This window comes from Eptatretus burgeri, chromosome 2, assembly GCF_056783735.1.
Source record: "Eptatretus burgeri isolate ZD-2024b chromosome 2, Ebu_testis_v1, whole genome shotgun sequence".
In the NCBI taxonomy this organism is placed as follows: domain Eukaryota; kingdom Metazoa; phylum Chordata; class Myxini; order Myxiniformes; family Myxinidae; genus Eptatretus; species Eptatretus burgeri.
Genome location: NC_140962.1, coordinates 125,231,407 through 125,250,728, shown reverse-complemented (window position 1 = coordinate 125,250,728; position 19,322 = coordinate 125,231,407). Strand labels below are relative to the sequence as shown.

At 38.7% G+C, this 19,322-nt stretch overlaps 1 protein-coding gene across 2 annotated transcripts in view; it reads right to left on the bottom strand.

Moving 5' to 3' along the window:
• LOC147033001 (A disintegrin and metalloproteinase with thrombospondin motifs 6-like) overlaps positions 1-19,322 on the bottom strand; it is a 152,522-nt gene that overhangs the window by 14,242 nt on the left and 118,958 nt on the right. For both annotated transcript variants that reach the window (XM_085871105.1, XM_085871104.1), the window contains exons 16-18: positions 5,898-6,021; positions 4,542-4,622; positions 3,899-4,059 (exon numbers count right to left, since the gene is read on the bottom strand). In XM_085871105.1, the coding sequence (XP_085727231.1) occupies positions 3,899-4,059; positions 4,542-4,622; positions 5,898-6,021 (366 nt within the window). The remainder of the gene's footprint in view (positions 1-3,898; positions 4,060-4,541; positions 4,623-5,897; positions 6,022-19,322) is intronic.

Genomic DNA, 19,322 nt, shown 5'->3' with positions numbered 1-19,322 from the left:
CTTTCAATCTGGACAAATCTCACACTCTCACTTTATCTCTCTGAAAGGACCATTTGAACCCCCCCTCCCCCCATCTACTTTCTCAACAATCCTCTGGAAGAAGTCCTTTCTTTCAAGCTTCTGGGTCTCACTATCTGCCATGATCTTTCCTTGGAAAGCCAAATTTCCAACCTTGCCTCTAAGCCAGTCGCAGACTGGGAATCCTCCGTCGTGCAAAGTCCTTCTTCGGCCCACCTGAGCTCCTGACCACTTACAAAGCTTTCGTCTGCAAAGCCTGATGGAGTACTGCTCTCCCCTCTGGGCTGGTGCTCCTGCCTCCCACCTTTCTCAGCTTCACGCTGTGGAAAGCAAGGCATTTCAGATCATTGGCATCTCCAGCAATGAGGCTGAGTCTTTGGGCCTCTCACTCCCTCTCACCACAGGCAGGTCGGTGGTCTTTCTGTCTTCTACCATCTCCTCTCCGGTCTCGCCCCCCCCCCGCTCTGTCTGCGATTAGTCTCCACCATCTTTCCGCAGGGCGCTCAAGGTCCGCCAACAACCCCCTTCTGCTAAAACGACCAAAATCACGAATCACTGCTCACCTTCACTCTTTCATTCCTCTTTTTTTCCCGCCTTTGGAATAAACTCCCTCACTCTATTCATTCCCATTCTTCCCTCCAGGCTTTCAAAACAACTGTTCACCACCACATCTTATCATGCCCCATCCAAATCCTCAATCTTTTCTACCCCCGTTAATCCACCCCAAACCCACCTCCTTCAAATCCCTTGCTTTCCTTCCTGAAAGTCCCTGTAATGTTCATCTTGTCTACCCTGTGTTCCCACCCCATCCCTCTCCCTTCCACAGATCTCCTAATATCTCTGTTCCCCACTGTTTTGTCCTTCCCACTCCCACCCCTCTTGTCTCATGCCCCCCTTGCTGTGCATTGTGTGTTAGCTCTCATATGAGCCTCGACAAGGTATACAAAAAAAACAAAAAAAAAAAAACATGAGTACTGATGCCATCTTTGCCTGTCAGCAAAGCAGGGCTGAGGCTGGACAGAACTTTCTCTATGGTTACCTTCTCAGGTAAGAAGGACACAAAGTCCAGTGGACAGTTAGTATGAGGAAGTAGGATGAGAATAGATTTGGAATGGGCGAAGAACACAATATTTGTGGGCAAAAACCATATTGAAACTTTGTGCTTTTCCTTGAGAAGGGTCTGCAGTGATGCTGTTTGAGGAAGGGAAGGGGATAAAGGTGGAGCATACATCATTTAGGAACTTGATAAATCACATAATATCACATAGAGAAACACCACAACTTTGAGGAATCACACTGGTTGAATCACATCCTTTATATTTGCAAGATGATGTTTTCTGGTATGCTTCAAGATGGGCACACATTTGTTACGAGCCTTACGGAATGAAATAAAGTTACCCTTAGTCAGGTTAGCCTCCCATGTTGAGAAAGAAAGCCGTTTCATTGCAACAGCCAAGTTACAGGATTCAATGAACCAGGGCTGAGAGGATGGATGTGATAGCTACTGATGGGATGGTGGATTGGGGTAAACTGATGCATGAGAGAAAGTATGCTTTTTTGAAAGAATTTCCAGGCAAAACAAATATTAGATACTGTGAGGATGGCAGCTCAATCATTTTGTGAGTCGGCAGATAAACGAAAAAAAAAAAAAGCAAAACAAATGCAGGTGAGCGACCCAAGACAATGGCGAAACACTGTAATTTTGTGTGCCGACAGACATCGAAGCCGATACACCGGAAAAAATCATAGAAATCGCTGGACTTACACAACCCTGCTTATATATATATATATATATATATCCTGTCAAACTTTGATTCAAGTGGTACCGGTAATAAGTTTTGAATCTGTATCTGTTCATGAATAGATATGGTTTCACTTAAAACATTATAGTTACTCTTTTCTTGAATAAATATCTTGAAAGGAAGATTTTAGTGGTATTTTAATCTGAGTGAGCATCCACTGAGTTCATACATGTATGATCTGACAGCACCTTCTGCATCATAATTCATAATTTTGACTATCATCATAATCTGGGGATTCTTGATCAGAAAATTATTCATCAAAATCGCTTTCTGAAAAGTCTGAAGTGAGTTGTGTGGCCATTATCCATTGCATGCTGACAATCTTTCCCTCGATTACGTCATGGTAGTTTATCTTGAGATGTTATGGGCAGTACTGACTTGGTTTGCTTTTTTAACTGTAACATTAATAAGATTATTAGAATTAAAAACCACGTTCAGTTCTTTGTTTATTACTAAAAACATCAATATAATCACATTTAATAAAAAAAAATTGTCATTCTGTGGACCAATAAATAGTTCCAACATTATTTTTTCATTACTTTTTTTTCAGTGTGAGAAATGCATTACCTAAATGTATATTTTAATTATAATGTGACTTCTCAGCTTCATGACGCTATTGTTATGTTTAGCTTGTAAGTTGTAAAAATCAGAAACAACAAAAAACTAGAAGGGCACTCAGTTGAGTGCATACTTCCGCCATGCAATACCTGATCCACGGGAACATATGAGCCCCAATACATTTTTGAAATATTATGCGAAACAGTACTATATCATTATTGGATCTTTCTCTCAATGGTGAAGAATCACTTTAAAAATTCTAGGAGTCAGATCTGGATCTTCACCAAAATCTAATCAGTTCTTCCTTGTCACACACCCAACCTGCCCACCAAATTTCTTCCGGATATGTCCACAACATTTTGAGATATCCTGCACACAAACAAACAAACAAACAAACAGACAGGGGTAAAAACATAACCTCCTTCCACCTTCGGTGGTGGAAGTAAAAACCCATAATATCTGTCAAATTTATCCCCCCCCCCCACTAGAAATTTTGCAAATCACACCCTGAGTGTCAACAATGATTGCATCCCTTAGGAGTGATGTTCCAGAAGGGAGTGTACAATGGAGAGGAAGTACTTGGCTGGCTGAAAAAAGGTTTTGGAGGATGATGAGAGACTTGAAATTTTTTGCCACAGGTGAGATTAATGTTGGAATCTGGCTCATTGAAAGACTGATACACACTGGTTGAGGGTAACGAGGAGGGACTTTACGTTTCCATCAATTGGGTATGCCTTCCAGTCGGAGAAAATAGCTGCTTTGTCATGATTACTCCACCATGTGTCTCAGCATACCATGCTTGGGATGATGGATAGGACAATGGGAGGCATGATGGGATGATGGTAAAGGAGAGAAAGTCTTTTGAGGAAGGAATTCCAATAATTTTTTGATATCAGGAAGCGTTGAGATAACAGGCCAGTGTGCGAGAGAGAAAGCATATTTCAGACCACACAAATCCACCTCACTAAATTCCCAAACAACTTGGCACCTTTATGTCACTGAATGCCACTAATTCGACAAACCCGATCACAAGGCCATGATTATATGAGCCAAGAAGGGTAGGAACGTAGCAGGACAGGCTGGAGAGGAGGTTTGACCTGACATTCTCGCAAAAAACGATGGCCATTGGAGAGATACACATAGGAAAATAAAGACTGAGTAAGGGGAACAGTATTGCAAAATGCAACACGAGAATCACAGCCATCTGACAGCGGTGCAATTGGAGTCTCTACAATTTAGAAAGGGAATTGAGGGGAGAGGAGAGCAGATAATCCATGTCTGACGAAAGGTGCAGGACAAACGTGGGTGGGACAGTTGAGGGGTGTGGCTGCCTAGCTGAGGGGAGAGGCGGGATAGCTGTGGGGTGTGGACGGAGAGCTGCAGAGAAGGGTAGTATAGAAGGGTTTTCAGCTGTATGCAAACATATATAAGAAACTAGTTCACACTTTTGCAGCAGAAGTTCTGGAACACGATTACAAACATGTAAATAAACTTTGCATTTAAAGATATTTCACACTTACTGTTACGGTGATTGGCTGATCGATAGGTCCACGAGCACTAAGTTTCTCCACCTCACCAACTGGTCGCTTGTACAAGAATCTTGTTCCAGCCAGAGTGAGACTATGGGGCCACTGCACTGTCCAATCACCATTCAGAACAAAACCATTCTTTGTCCGTAAGGCTGAAAGTTCAAAACAAAAAATTGTATTTCACCCGTAATAACTCAACACCTAACGCAGCTTTAATTTCAGATTTAATCCCTGAGAATGACAGTCACAGAAAGTATTTTTTTGTCCAATGTCCCTCCGCCAAGGTCGGAGACACGGGGCAATAAAATGAGTTCCGTCCGACCGACCGATCATCTGTCCATGTACTTTTGTGTACATGGTATTGAAAAAACAAAAAAAACCGTTGAACATTTAGCTTTCATTTTACACAGATCTATTCATCATACCACCAAAAATATGGGTGACCTAGAGTAACAGCTAATTGTTATCATTATAGTTGATATTACTTTAATGTCAACAAGAGTTTAATATTCGTTAAGGAAGTTATGATTTAAGAAAAAGCAAGACTGTGCAATGAGAATTTTAACATTGAACTTCGATTTATAAATCATTGTCGAAAAATTTCACCTTATAAATATAAAAGAAAGGAACATACCCAGGTAGTTTTTGGATGGTACAGTCTCTTCCACTTCGATGTTGACAGCACCACGAGGTATGTGAACTACCTTGTGATAGTCTGTAAGGTAATACGGTGGGTCATTATTGAATGTCTTACAAGGAGACCTAAAGGAACGAGTTTTCATTTTCATTCCATCTTTTTTATGAGGAAGATTCAAAACGCTTTTCCCCAAAACCACAAATTAATAGTCTTGTGTTGGGGAAACTAGGCAAGCAATATTACATTCATCCTTTGTAGGTTGATTCCAACCAGTCACAGATGTTTTTTTTCTGAGTGGTGGGTGATTTTTCTGATGCTGTTCGAGAAGAATGACCTTGTTTTTCTCTTCAACTCTTCCACGAGCCTTGACTACAAATACCCCCCAAAAAAAACCTTCATACTGACTACTGAATTTTCTTCTTATTTCATGTTCGCATGACAGAATGACTGACAAAATGACATTTACATCTGTGATTGAAAAGATCCCAGCTGTGATCATTTCCAAAGTTCCCTTGTGGCATCATGCCTGGTGTTGGCTTAACGGTTAGGGTGGTGGGCTTTGCATCCTAGGGTCCTGAGTTCAAATCCTGCTCAGCTGTTGAATTAATACCAGGTGGGGTTAACTCGGCCTGTCGTCCTTCCGAGGTCGGCAAAATGAGTGCCAGCTTGCTGGTATACTGTGTCGGAGTGGCGACCGATCCAGGATTGTGCCCAATAGCCAAGGAGATTGCTTAAGCAGAACCAACGCTCTGCACAGAGTGTGGTCCCAATCTCCTCCTCCTCCCTGTGGAATCCCAGCTATGATCAGCATTTATTAGTTTTGAAATACTTGAGTTTAGTTCAGCTTTCATGAACAATTCTGATGGAGTTTTTGTTTGATTGGTAAGGACAATTCTTGGTCAGGACATTGGACTGGAATGCCAGAGGTTCTGGGTTCAAATCCACCTGCAGGCAGCAGTGTTAGGGATTTGGATAATCAACTTCAGGAAGTGGAGTTAGTTTCAGGAGAATTATCATGTCAATATTGGGGTTGTCAGAAAAAAAACCCAGCTGGGGGAATTTTGGGGTGGAGGTAATCTGCCTGATCCCTGTTTCCTCTCCCCCACCCCCACCCCCCCCCACAACCCCTTCTGTGTCTGGTCTAAAGGTGATATTACTCAACTCATTGGGATTGACTCATTCCTTTCCCTTGTTCAGAGGAGGTCGTTCTTCATGACTATAGGCCTTCTGTACTTTATAATAAAATAAAATAAAAAACGGATTTGTCTAAATTAATCAATTTTTAGAGATTTGGATCAAAAAAAAGATTCTCAAACATGCAATGGCAAGCAATAACACATGCCGAAGCCTCACCTCCCCAAGGAATTGACTTGCTAAATTCACCATGGATCGTTTCACATCTTGTCCCATCACCACCACACACACGACACTTATCTTCAGTTAATGTGGATCCGAGCTGCCGATCACAGCCAACATGCTGCGCGCTCAGAGAGACAGATAACTGTGATCAGCGGTGAAATAATCTTCAACATTGGTGAATCATGGCAAAAAGGACAGACTAACAACCCTGAGATTGTAACCGAAAACTCAGTGATGAACAGTGTTTGGAGGTGAATTGATGTGGAACATTATAAAGGGAACGTTTTTGTCACTTTGTGGTTTCCATAAATGCTAATTGGTTCACAATTATCATACAGAAAGGTAAATGTTTCCACTTTATTATCACAGATTATGAAAGAAGACCACCAACCCTTCGATATGATGTTATACCATAAAAATAATGAAATTCATAAACGTGCTTCCTCTTAACCTCCCTTAAACTCTGATGATTACTGAAATCTCGAGAATATTTATGGATGAGAATAATGAGGTTGAGAATTGTTAACTTTCCAAGAGTGAATATCCACAAATGCCTTTAGTATTTTCTTTAATACCAAGCCAGCATGCTTTTAAAATCAGTAGTGGTATTATTATTGATGAAGTCGTTGACAACTATGAGAAAATAAGAAAAAATGATTAAGCATATTTGAAGCAGTTCATCGAGGGGATCGTTCAATCTGAAATACTGAAGAGAAAAGGTGCAAGACACAAAGGGCCAAATTTACGAAAGGTGTTTAAGACTTAGACATGAAAGGTGTTTTAGAGTTAGACACACAAGGTGTTTAAGAGTTAGACACACAAGGTGTTTAAGAGTTAGACACACAAGGTGTTTAAGAGTTAGACACACAAGGTGTTTAAGAGTTAGACACACAAGGTGTTTAAGAGTTAGACACACAAGGTGTTTAAGAGTTAGACACACAAGGTGTTTAAGAGTTAGACACACAAGGTGTTTAAGAGTTAGACACACAAGGTGTTTAAGAGTTAGACACACAAGGTGTTTAAGAGTTAGACACATAAGGTGTTTAAGACTTAGACATGAAAGGTGTTTAAGAATTAGACACACAAGGTGTTTAAGAGTTAAACACACAAGGTGTTTAAGAGTTAGACACACAAGGTGTTTAAGAGTTAGACACACAAGGTGTTTAAGAGTTAGACACACAAGGTGTTTAAGAGTTAGACACACAAGGTGTTTAAGAGTTAGACACACAAGGTGTCTAAGAGCTAGACACACAAGGTGTTTAAGAGTTAGACACAAAAGGTGTTTAAGAGTTCGACACAAAAGGTGTTTAAGAGTTCGACACAAAAGGTGTTTAAGAGTTCGACACAAAAGGTGTCTTTTATTTGTCTCAGATGAAGGTGTGTCACTCTATGGGTGTCGTTTCTCTTGTCTCGATATATGCTTCGACTGAGGTGAGTGATCTCACCATGAAGGACGCATTCTATGCCATGCTTGAGTCTGTGGTTGATCAGTGCCCCAGGCGAGATACTCTTCTAGTCTTAGGGGACTTCAATGCATCAACTGGAACTGTAACAGATGGTTATAAGACTTGTGTTGGTCACCATGGGTTTAGAAATGTGAGTACTCTGGAACTTGGTATTCCAACGCTGGTGGTGTGGCAAAGAAGATTGACCATGTGCTCATTTGATGGATGGTGGAGGATGATCCAGAATTGCAGGTCCGACCGGAGTGTTCAGTTCCTCAATACCGACCAGAGGCAAGTTGTAGTAGCTCTGAAGTTGCAGCTTAAATCTGGGAGAATGGTACAGTCGCAGCCTCGACTGGATGTTGGCAAGCTCAAGGATGAGAGGGCAGCGAAGGAGTTTGTGAACAGGCTGAGTGTGAATTTAGAGAGTCTGGGTGCTTTGGGAAATCTTGAAGAGTTGTGGAGTGCCTTCAAGACTTCCATCCTTGATGCTGCTGGTAAAAGTCTTGGAAGACACTGGAGGGTGAAGAAATTTATCTCTCAAGGGACACTGGATACCATTGACCAGAGTCGTAGGGCCAGGCTTAATGGCAGAGCTGAGCTGTTCAGGGAGTTAAGGCGTAAAACTGTACGTGTGCTGAGGGTGGCCAAGGAGGCCTATGTGCGTGGAATCTGTGAGGGGGAAGAGCATCACCTTTGGTCAAGTGATTTTCGTCCTGCTTACAGGGGAATTTGTGCAATGCGTTCCTCCAAGCCCGTCCCTCAGTGTGCTGCTCTTGCAGCAAAGGGTGGTGCGCTCTTGACGGAAGAGTCCGAAGTGAAGGCCTGGTGGGCCTGTTACTTTGAGCATCTGGACCAGGATGACCCACCAGCTGTTGATTTGAATGTCAGGGGTGTCACTATTCTATTTTCTGAAACACCAAGCAACTGTGATTCACCTTCATTTGTGGAAGCACAGGCTGCGGTGAACTGGTTGAAATGGGGTAAAGCTTCTGGGATCTGCAGCATCCATGCCGAACTTCTCAAGGCTGGTGTAAATGCTGCACTCATGTCGTTGCATGCTGTTCTGTGCTGTGTTTGCAACACAGGCATCATCCCAACTCAGTGGAAGAGGGGCCTTGTTGTCCCTCTCTGGAAAAGGAATGGTGATTGCCAGGACTGCAACAACAAACGAGATTTGACGCTGCTAACAGTGCCGGGCAAGGTCTTTGCTCAGATAATTTTTGATCAGGTTCGCCACCATCAGCTTGAGCACCAATGCCCAGAGCAGTCAGGCTTTACACCAAAGAGGTCAACAATTGACCTTATCAGTGCTCTTCGATTCTTCATCGAACGCACACAAGAGTTTCAGCAGGGGCTGCTTGCAGCCTATGCTGATCTCTGCAAAGCGTTCGATCCAGTAAATGGCCATGCCCTCTGGAGGATTCTTGGTCTTCATGGGGTGCTACCAAAACTGATCAATCTGATTTCTGAACTATACTCTGGCACTGAGAGTGCTGTGAGATGTGGTGATGCAATCTCCGACTTATTTACAGTTGTTACTAGAGTTCAACAGGGGTGTGTTCTGGCCCCCAACCCTTTTCAGCGCTTGTACGGACTGGATTATGGGGAGGATTTTGGAGAGATCAAGCTGTGGTGCATCATTTGGGAATGTCAAGATCTCTGACCTTGATTTCGCAGTTGATGCAGTCATCTTTACGGAGACTGTGGATATCTGTTTGGGGGCTCTTGAGGTGCTGAATGAGGAGTCAGAGCCACTGGGATCAAGGATTTCCTGGGTCAAAACCAAGATCCAGGCTTTCAATGACATCTTGGATGCTGCTATCTTGTCTGTTCCTGTTTGTGGTGAGGATGTTGATATGACAGAGAGATTCACTTACCTTGGCAGTGATTGTCATGTCTTTGTTGGCTGTGAGCCAGAGGTCAATCGTCATTTGGGTCGGGCCTGGGGAGTCATGAATTCAATGAATGACGAGGTATGGCACTGTCGATACCTGGGCAGGAGGATGAAGGTCTGAGTCTTCATTTCCTTCATGCTTTGTCTTTCTCTATGGATGTGAGACTTGGATACTGACCAGAGATCAGAGACAGAGACTTAATTTCTTTGGTACCAGGACTTTTTGGAGAATCCTTGGCTATCGCTGGTCAGAATGTATGTCCAATGAGTGGTTGCTGAGCGAGACTCAAATGAGATTTGTTACCTGCATAGTCCGTGACCATCAGCTGCAGCTGTATGGACAAGCTCGTTTTCCTAATGCTGATCCTGTTCATCAGATTCTCTCAACAAGGGAGCTTCATGAGGGAGGAGGCCAAGGGGGCCATCAGGTGCCTCGTGGTTGCAGCAAGTTGATCGGCATCTCAAGGAGATGGGGATGGGCCAGACATCTGCCTGGGGGATGGCCAGACAGAGGCCCCTGGAGTATGGGCAGAAAGTGGATGCAGCGACGGGCTGCTCCGTTGCATGCTCCCATACCAGACCTGACCTGAAGGAATCATTTAGTTGGTTGCTGAACCTTGTGCAAGATGACCTGAGTATTATCGAAAGGGAGGGTTTTACGCAGTAATGTGTCCCATTTCTCAGTCACAATATTCGCTCACTTATGCTCACTCATATTTCTCCTTTTCAAACTGCAACACATTATGTCGTTAAACACCTAACTTTTGATACTACTCTCCCTGTGGGGCTGGGAATTTGCCTTCCTTTCATATGCTCATTTATTTTACCAAATTGAGTAGTCAAATAGAGATCCTATAAATATTTGTGTTAAATTTTCGGCAATAACTTAATTTAGTCATCAATTTTTAAAAAGGCGGCGGTATCCCGTTAAAACCCCCAACTCCATTTTTGTTAATATTTATACCTTAAACCCATAAGGTAATGCATTTATTCCATCACTCGTTATATATCTTTTACCGTCAAGTGCTGTTAGCACTTTCTTACAAACATCTCTGCGAATATTTCGTGCTTATAATTTCTAATAAGATTCATCTCTCAAAAAACATCTTTTCTCTTCCGTGTACATTCAAGATAATGTTGAAAGTTCATGGTCTCTTAATACACTCTTCTTAAGACCTTTAAGTATCTTTGTTGAGCAGAGATGAAATGACAAACCTCTCTTAATGCTCTTGTCTGAGCATATTTTGATACCACTCATGGATATTAAACTTATATCGAGACTCAATAAATATTTGTTTACGTTCTATTTTATAAAATTGTTTTGTTGCACTCGTCTCTTGTAAAATATTTTCCTTACTCGGACCTATTCTCAAGCATAACACATTAATTTTTGAGAAATGACAACCTTTATCAACTTGGATATTTTCTCAGACTTAACCCATTGTTCTTTCCTGTTTTTTTTAACCACACCCAGTCAGACTGTTTCTCACTTCCTAAAAAAATGCTTTATCAGTGTGGCATTTCTCTCATTCGAAAATCTATTTTTTGACCGTTTCTCGTTTCTCTCATTTTGACCAAACGGAGATGAACAAGAACTTGGTCGGTTCCAATCTTTCCTCTGATGAAGAATACAATGACCCATCACAACAATGGTAAGTTCCATACATGATAAAACTGTTAATGAAAGCCAATAAAATGTATATGGATATGTATATGTGTATGGGTTCATGGATGTGTGTGTGTGTGCGTGTGCGTGTGCGTGTGCGTGTGCGTGTGCGTGTGCGTGTGTGTTGTAAAGTCTTGCTTCGTTCTTGGAATGATGGTGCAATAATTGGTATTCATTTTGATTGGATATGATTAATTACATAAATAATTATTTATTTTCGTTTTTATTTCACCATCTCAGTCACTCATACATGAGGTGGATTGTTATTCGAATGATCTCCACAAGGAATGAATGACGTCCTGACAGAAATCCAGTTCGGTTGTCAGGAATTTAATAATGACCTAAATATATGTATTAATAACCTGCCTCTGAGATGGACATCACAGAATTTACCCAATGTTTCAACGTTCTTTGAAAATTTTCTTGAAACGTATTACACATAATAAAATATGATGATGTTAAATGAGACTGCCTGTTCTCTTAAACATCTTTGAATTTACCCAATGTATCAATGTTCTTTGGAGATTTACTGGAAAGGTATGATGCAAAATAAAATATGATTATGTAAATTGAGACTGCCTGTGTTTCCTGTTTTCACAGTGTCAATCATGAAGATAGTACAGATATGTTGCCTCCTGTACCAAACAGTAACCAGAGGTTACCCCAGATAATTAACTATGAATCTCTCTGACTTAGAGTTTCTTCAACTCCTTCCTCATCCCTTACTACCCTTGAACCACTTTCACCCCATAGAATATCATACATACGTATATTCATCTGGATTTTTTGATATTCCTGGATCCAAAATATATATTTTTTTTACAACAGGAAAGCAATAAAAAAAATTCTGAATTTTTAAAAGAGCCTTGTATTTTCTCAACTTTAAAACCATTTCATTATTTAATATTTTAGTCAAATCCAAAGTTGTTGGTTTAGCAACTTCAGTATAAAGCCTATCTTTGATTGAAAACACCCCCATTCTTATGTTGTAGAACATATTTATTAAAATACCGAATACCCTTTTCTTGTAGGTATGCTTGAACACAGAAATGATAATTTTCTTAAAGCCTTCTTGCTGTCATTTATGTCAGAAATATATGACAGATTAATATGATGACAGGTTATACATACCTCCCCATCTTCCCATTTATAAATCAGTTTGCATTCCCTTACTTACTATATATAATCCTGTTCTTGGTGTTTTCATGAGATAAACTACGGCAAAGCTGTTATTGATTTTAGCCTTATTAAATTATTTTATTTGTTGTTTGCTCATCGTGTTTCCAGAAATCTTATTATCAGCACCAAGTGGATAATATTTTTTCCTTACGAGACTGATTTATTTCTTTCAAGTCTTGGAGGTGAATTTTAAATGACCAATTATACCAGGAATCATTCATATCATATCTCCAATGTTCTATTCTCATCAAAATGATACGCCCTTCTATTTAAAATTTTATTCCAATTGGAACTGTAAATTCTGTATGACCTGGAGATAAAATCAACATTTCTGTATCTTTGGAATAAACGGCCGTTTTATTTAGGGATATATATTGTGATAAATCACTTAATCTCACCAAGTCATTCGTCTCAGTTGTGTTTGGATAATTTAATAATTTATCAGCATTTTACATAATAATATTTTTGCTATACTATATTTGTTGTTCAGCCTGTGCTTTTGTGTAATAATTTGATAAATCAATATCCAGTTCTTGGGATACACCAAAGGTAGAACCATCTTTTCCAACATAAGTCATTCATATTAGATTAAAAATAACATCATAAAAATTTATATTTTGTTGAGTTGAAATAACACATATCGACATAATTGACCACAATGCTTGGAATTTAATTATTGGACTTGAAATGTTTGATAAACACCATTCTGGAAGAAGTTCATGACTTCAATAGGTGATGGAAGACCACAACTATCAAAATAAAATTTAACGTGATTATTATAAATACAAACCCAATGAGAACCATTTCTTTGATTATCTTCTAAATTTATAATAATACCTTTGTATATTCAGGCAAGTTTGTTAATTCATCTCTCATACAAATAACCACATTATCAATTTTTAATCTCTTACAATATTTGGTAAGTTCTACATTTGATGGTGTATTCTTTCCAAATTATTTAAACCACTCATCAATGCTCATTTATTTATGAGAAAATATAATCCATTACCACTTTTAGTTAACTTACACTTGTTTGTGCGATAGAAGAAAGCATATCTCCAACTATCAATCTCGCTTTATCAGGTAGGCTTTCAAGTTTTGTCAGCAAAATCTACAATTACACCACTTCCATTCATTTGTTTCTCCAACTCTTTGTTATGTCTTTCCAACTCTTTTTGAGCCGGTATTTGAGCCTTACTTTCCTTGGCAGTTTTCACAGCTGCTGAAATACCACCTGTCAATGGTCCAGCCACACTTAAACTAGAAAATAAAGGAATTAGAAATGGGAGAAATCCTCCACTCTTCTCTCTTATTAAATATTTTTTCAACATTGGTTTTGACATTTTAATTTTAAGTGAGCCAGTATCGTTCAAGTTTTTCACCTGTTCTCTTGTGAGCAAAACATCAATTCTTACTTCTCTTTTTCTCTGAATTGTATTGGCACTAATCATACAAGGCTTTTGATTTTGAACACAAGATGATAGTTTATTGAAATCGATTTGGTTAACATATACCCCAGTTGGCACTTTACGACATTTAATTTTCAAAAAATTATGTGAAACTAATCATAACACCATTATCTGTATTAGTCTGTAATTCTGTTTCTTCCAAAAGCAAATAATATGTATCGACTTCTTCACTCTCTCCTCTTTCAACGTATAGGGAAGTATCCACTCTATTTGAGTATAGTTTCCTTTTGAGCACTCAGGTCAATCACGTAAATTGTATCTCGGCTTCTAAATGCAACCACATCCAAAATTGGTCCTTTATTACCATTGCTTTTACACACTTTCTGGAAAGACTTGTATGCTTTAGCATAATAATTTTTTCCCCAATCAATTTCCAATTTATCTCATGGATAAAATGTTCCATCCAGAGAAGCATGAAGTTGTTTCACCTTCGTATTATCACTCAACGCATTATTCTTATTCGTATCTGCATCTAGTTTCTTAAAAATGAGCCATAGGTATTTTGACTTTCCTTCTAGAACACCCAAATTCCACATGTAAGTGGTTTGGTTCAGTTTAAAGTGTGACATCTTCTTTTAAGGTATGATACATTTTGTGGTTTCTTTGAGTTAAGTCTTCTATTCAACATCTCTTCTGTTTTAAGATTAGGAGTACATTCACTAATATACCAAGTCATTTCATCAGCAACAAATTTATTCTGAGCATCAAAAGCACTACCAACACCAAAAAGCAATCTATTTTCATTTTCATTCCTTTGCAGTTGAAATCTAATTTTAAGTCCATACACAACTTTATCATGATCACAAAATTCAAGTATACCTGTAAGAGGAACTGCCACAGTAAAACTATGATCTGCTTTTGTATCATCATTATATATTGCCTTTATTTGACTATAACCAGGGTCTGTGTTTGTTCCCGTTGCCATATCAGGAAAAAAAAACCTTCGCCGGTCCCCTTACCCATTCTATCAGGAAATGAATACCATGTAAATTTCATCATTTCAGATGCAGCAGACATAATCAACTGCTTCAACTTCTTTTGTTCCAATACACAAACAAACACTATTAAACATTTTCCAGAAGAAATCATTTACGAGTGTAGCGTTTGTTATTCCCAGCCTTAGTGAATGTTAATTTACACAACAAGAAACTATCAGCTTGATTCAAATAAGTTTGTTGATTATTTATTTCAAAACTTTTTGTTCCATTTGTATTCCAGTCTGTTCCTGTTATAGCATTTCCCTTGAAGTCACCTTCTCTTTTAGTATCATTTGAGATGACAATGGTATCATCCAAATCAGAGATACTATCAATTGCTTCCATACTTATATTTGTTTAGTAAAAAAAAAAAAGAGAAGTTTGTTATCGTGAAGATTCCTATGGACTTCATTCTGTCCATTATTATACATCTCCTGGACTAGCCTAGAGTGCAATGTTAAAAATGACTAAACAACCCCTTGATCTTCTAAGTGATGTAGATATGCGCTTGATGATTGAGAAGGCTAAAAGAGGAGGAATTTCACAAGTTTGTTCAAAGAAATATGCTGAGGCAAATAATAAATATCTTCCAGACTTCTCACCTGATGAGCCCACATCTTACTGAATGGCCTTTGATGCTAATAACTTGTATGCCTGGGCAATGTCTGAATCTCAACCCGATGGTAATTTTAAATGCGTGAAAGAATACGAGTACAAGTCTGTCTTAGATGATATAATCTTCACAAGTCAAGAAGATTTAGATAAACGGGATTATGGGTATTATTTTGAAGTAGATTTAAACTATCCTATAAAACTTCATAACAAACATAAAGACCTTCCTTATGGAGCTGACAAAGAGATCCCCAATCAAGAGCTATTCAGTGGTAATCAAGAACATTTCTTAAGTTCTTCAAATTAGTTTAATATATTCCTACAGCTAAATTACTCACAACATTGTTTGATAAAGAGAAGTATGTTTTACATCAAAGAAATATAAAGCAATTTATAGAAGCAGGACTACAAGTTAAAAAGGTACATAGGACACTAAAGTTTAGTCAAATCATTGGTGAGGTAACTATATTGATTATAATGCGATGATGAGAACAAAGGCTCATAATGATTTTGAGAAGGACTTTTACAAGTTGATGAAAAATTCTGTATTTGGTAAAACAATGGAAAATAAAGGAATAGACAAAATGTAAGGCTTGCTACAATGTGGGAGCAGGCAGAGAAGTTGATACATAAACCAAGCTTTAAAAGAGTTGAAATATTTACAGATAATTTTTGTGCTGTTCATTTGAATAAAGAGAGAATAAAGATGGAAAAACCGATTTATGTGGGAACATCTGTTTTAGATATTTCAAAGTATTTAATGTATGATTACTTATATCATAATCTAAAGAAAAGATATGGAGAGAATATTGTATTGCTATATATGGATACGGATAGCTTCATACTCGAGATAACTACAGATGATGTTTATCAGGATATGAAAGAAGATGAAGATATTTATGATACAAGTAATTATTATCCTAATGTCTCGCTCTTTTCGAATAAGAATAAAAAAGTTGTTCGTAAATTTAAAGATGAATTAGGTGAAAAGATACTGATTGAATTTGTAGGTGTTAGATCAATGGCATATGCTTAAAGAGATACTTAAAGAGAGGGTTAAATGAATTCAAATGTGAAAAGAAAAAGAAACTTATAGGTCTAAAGAAGAGTATATTAAAAGATACCATGAACTTTCACCATTACCTTGAATGTATATGGAAGATAAAGGATGTTTATGGCGAGATGACTCTTATTCAAAATTATAAACATGAAATATTTTCCAAGACTGTTATAAGAAAGCTCTAACAGCATGTGTTGACAAGTTATATAATGAGGGATGGAATAAATACATTACTTTATGGGTTTAAAGTATAAGTATTAATAAAAAAATACGGCCCGTGGGCCCTGGTCAGCTCCGACTTCATCGATATTGGATATATTCATGAACATTCATTGCTTTTATTCCGGTCCTAATGAACTTCACACTCATTAAGACTCATTATCTTTCTTCCTGGGCAAAAATTCAGGAAAAAATAAACGCTGTGATAAGGTGTAGATATTGTTCCATAGAAGCATAATACCATACCAAAAGCAAAAACTACGAATACTCTTGGAGTTTTAGGACGTCGAAGATTAATTGGTCCTGATGAACTCATTAAGACTCATTATCTTCTTTCCTCCTGGACAAAAATTCGGAAAAAACGCTCAGACAAGCTGTAGACATTGTTCCATAGATGGATTGTAAGAATTTCAGAATTGTAATTTCAGAAAGGAAGACATTATACCAAACCAGAAGCAAAAACTATGAATAGTCTACGAGTTTTAGGACTTTGAAGATTAATTGATTAGACTAATTAAATAAGTCAATTGATGACAAATCTGAAATTTTATTGAGGGACGTTCTGCGGCATCTCCCCATGTATCATCCCTCCGAGTTTCAAGTCATTCTGACCACTGGTTGCAGAATAATAATAGTAATAATAATAATAATAATGATCGAAAGATTGATTGTGGACAGACGGACGGACGGATCGACGGACATGGACCCCCATTTTATGTCACTTCCTTCGGAACTGACTAAAAATGGAGTTGGAGGATTTAATGGGCTACCACCACCTTTTTTAAATTTCTGAATAAATTCAGTTATTCCCAAAAATTTAACAGAAATATTTACAGGCTCTCTATTTGACTACTCAATTTGGTAAAATAAATGATCATATGAAAGGAAGGCAAAGCCTCAGCTCTGCAGGGAAAGTAGTATTGAAAGGGAGGTGTTTAACAAATTAATGTGTTCCAGTTTGAAAAAGAGAAATATGAGTGAGTGTAAGCGAGCGAATATTGTGACATTGAGAAATGGGACACATTACTGCATCAAACCCTCCCTTTCGATACTACTGGCCTGGATCAACCTACGATGAGGAGCAATGCGCTGAATCCCTTCCAACATGTGGTGCTGCGATTCCATGCAAGTGCATAATTTCAATTGGATGTTGGAGATATGTGCGGTGTTTCACAACTAAGCTGTTTAGGTGTGCAATTGGCTGTTTGATCCCCCTTCATAAATTGCTATTTAAAAGTGAGATTAGCTGTGGCCGACAACGATGTTTTTGTCACCGTTTAAAAGATAGGCCCATGTTAGCAAGATGCTAGATAAACGTCTTTCGTAAATTCGGCCCCGAATGAGTTCAGAGCAAGACCTGTGTTCGGCTGATACAGATGATTCCTTCGGACTATCAACCTGTCAAACAGGATGGATGCAAACACTACAATGAAAAAGGGTTGTTAGATTGCCCACATATTGTGGAGAAAAGTGGGCCAAGTTTCCCCTTTAAACCCCCACCCTTCCATATAACCTAAATATCCTTGGTTTTGGTAAAGGAGGAACAAACAGATTTGTAGTGGTTATACTCAATTCCAATTCATCAGATATATAAGCAATAAGGTCGTTTGTGTTGTAATATGTTCAATATTCTGAATGTCCACACTCACAGGCTCTCTGGATCATGGAATAGTGGGGAATGTTAAATTAATTAACATTTACCATGCTGAACAAAACGATCATGAAGGATGTATAATAGACATGGGGATGGGGAACTTTTTGCTCCACCATTCCCGACATGAAATCTTGCCTCACCTTACTCTGTATAAATAGTGGAAAAAAGTTTTGTGAGTCATTGGCCCTTATTTAAAAATAAAAAAATCATACTTTTGATTTGCATCAAAACAACAATTTTTCTTTTTCAATCGGCATTCAAACAATAAATTGAGATGCAAATAAGCAATTGTGTTATGTTTGTGGGATCGATGGAGGAATTTCATCGAAAAGTAAGGGTTGAATAGAGTTGCTTTGCCCAATGATGTGTAGGAGACATCTCGATGTAATTAAGTCAGGAAACTATGAGCTTAAGTGTTACTTGTCACCAATGGGGGGTGGTGCAGTGTTAATTAGATAGGGGTTAAGGAAAATACCCCCCAGTATGTAATGTGATTGCCCCCTGTGATTTCCTACATTTTTGCATTTCCTAGCCAACCATGAAGGAGTTGCATTTTTATAACCAAAACCACAATAACAAACAAGCAAAACACACCGAGAGGGCAGAGGCTCTGCCTCCCCGGGTTTCGTGCGAGCAGGCCACACCCCAAAGGAGGAGTTTGGTTTGGCGTGACATGGAAGAAGAAGAGTTGGTTGTTCAGTAATCGTGAGAGATTTGGAGCACATGCACGAGGTCAGTGTGAAGAGGGGTTGAGTGTGGAGTAAAGGATGCATGCGGTCGAGAGATGAGAACATAGCTAGGAGATGGCGTGAAAGATCAGGGCACCACAAAATGGCTTTCCTTTGATGCATGAAAAAGATGGCGCGATTATCGTATTCATGCTGAGGCAATATCAACATTGAAACCGTTGAATTAACACAATGTAGGGTTAACTCAGCCTGTCATCTTTCTGAGGTCGGCAAAACGAGTACCATTTTACTGGGGTAATAAAATAACCATGTCGGGTAACCTGTGTTGGAGTAGTCACCTGTCCAGGACTGAACTCCTTGCCAATGAAACTGCCTCAGCAGTCCTATGTGCCTTTATTCAATGAAAGGAATGGTATTAATATTAATATTATTATTATTATTATTATTATTATTATTATATTGTTCTTAGCCCTATCTCTAAATGGCAAAAAATCACTTACAAATTAAAAAAAAAAAAATCGGATGTGGATCTAAATCTTCACAAAAATCAAA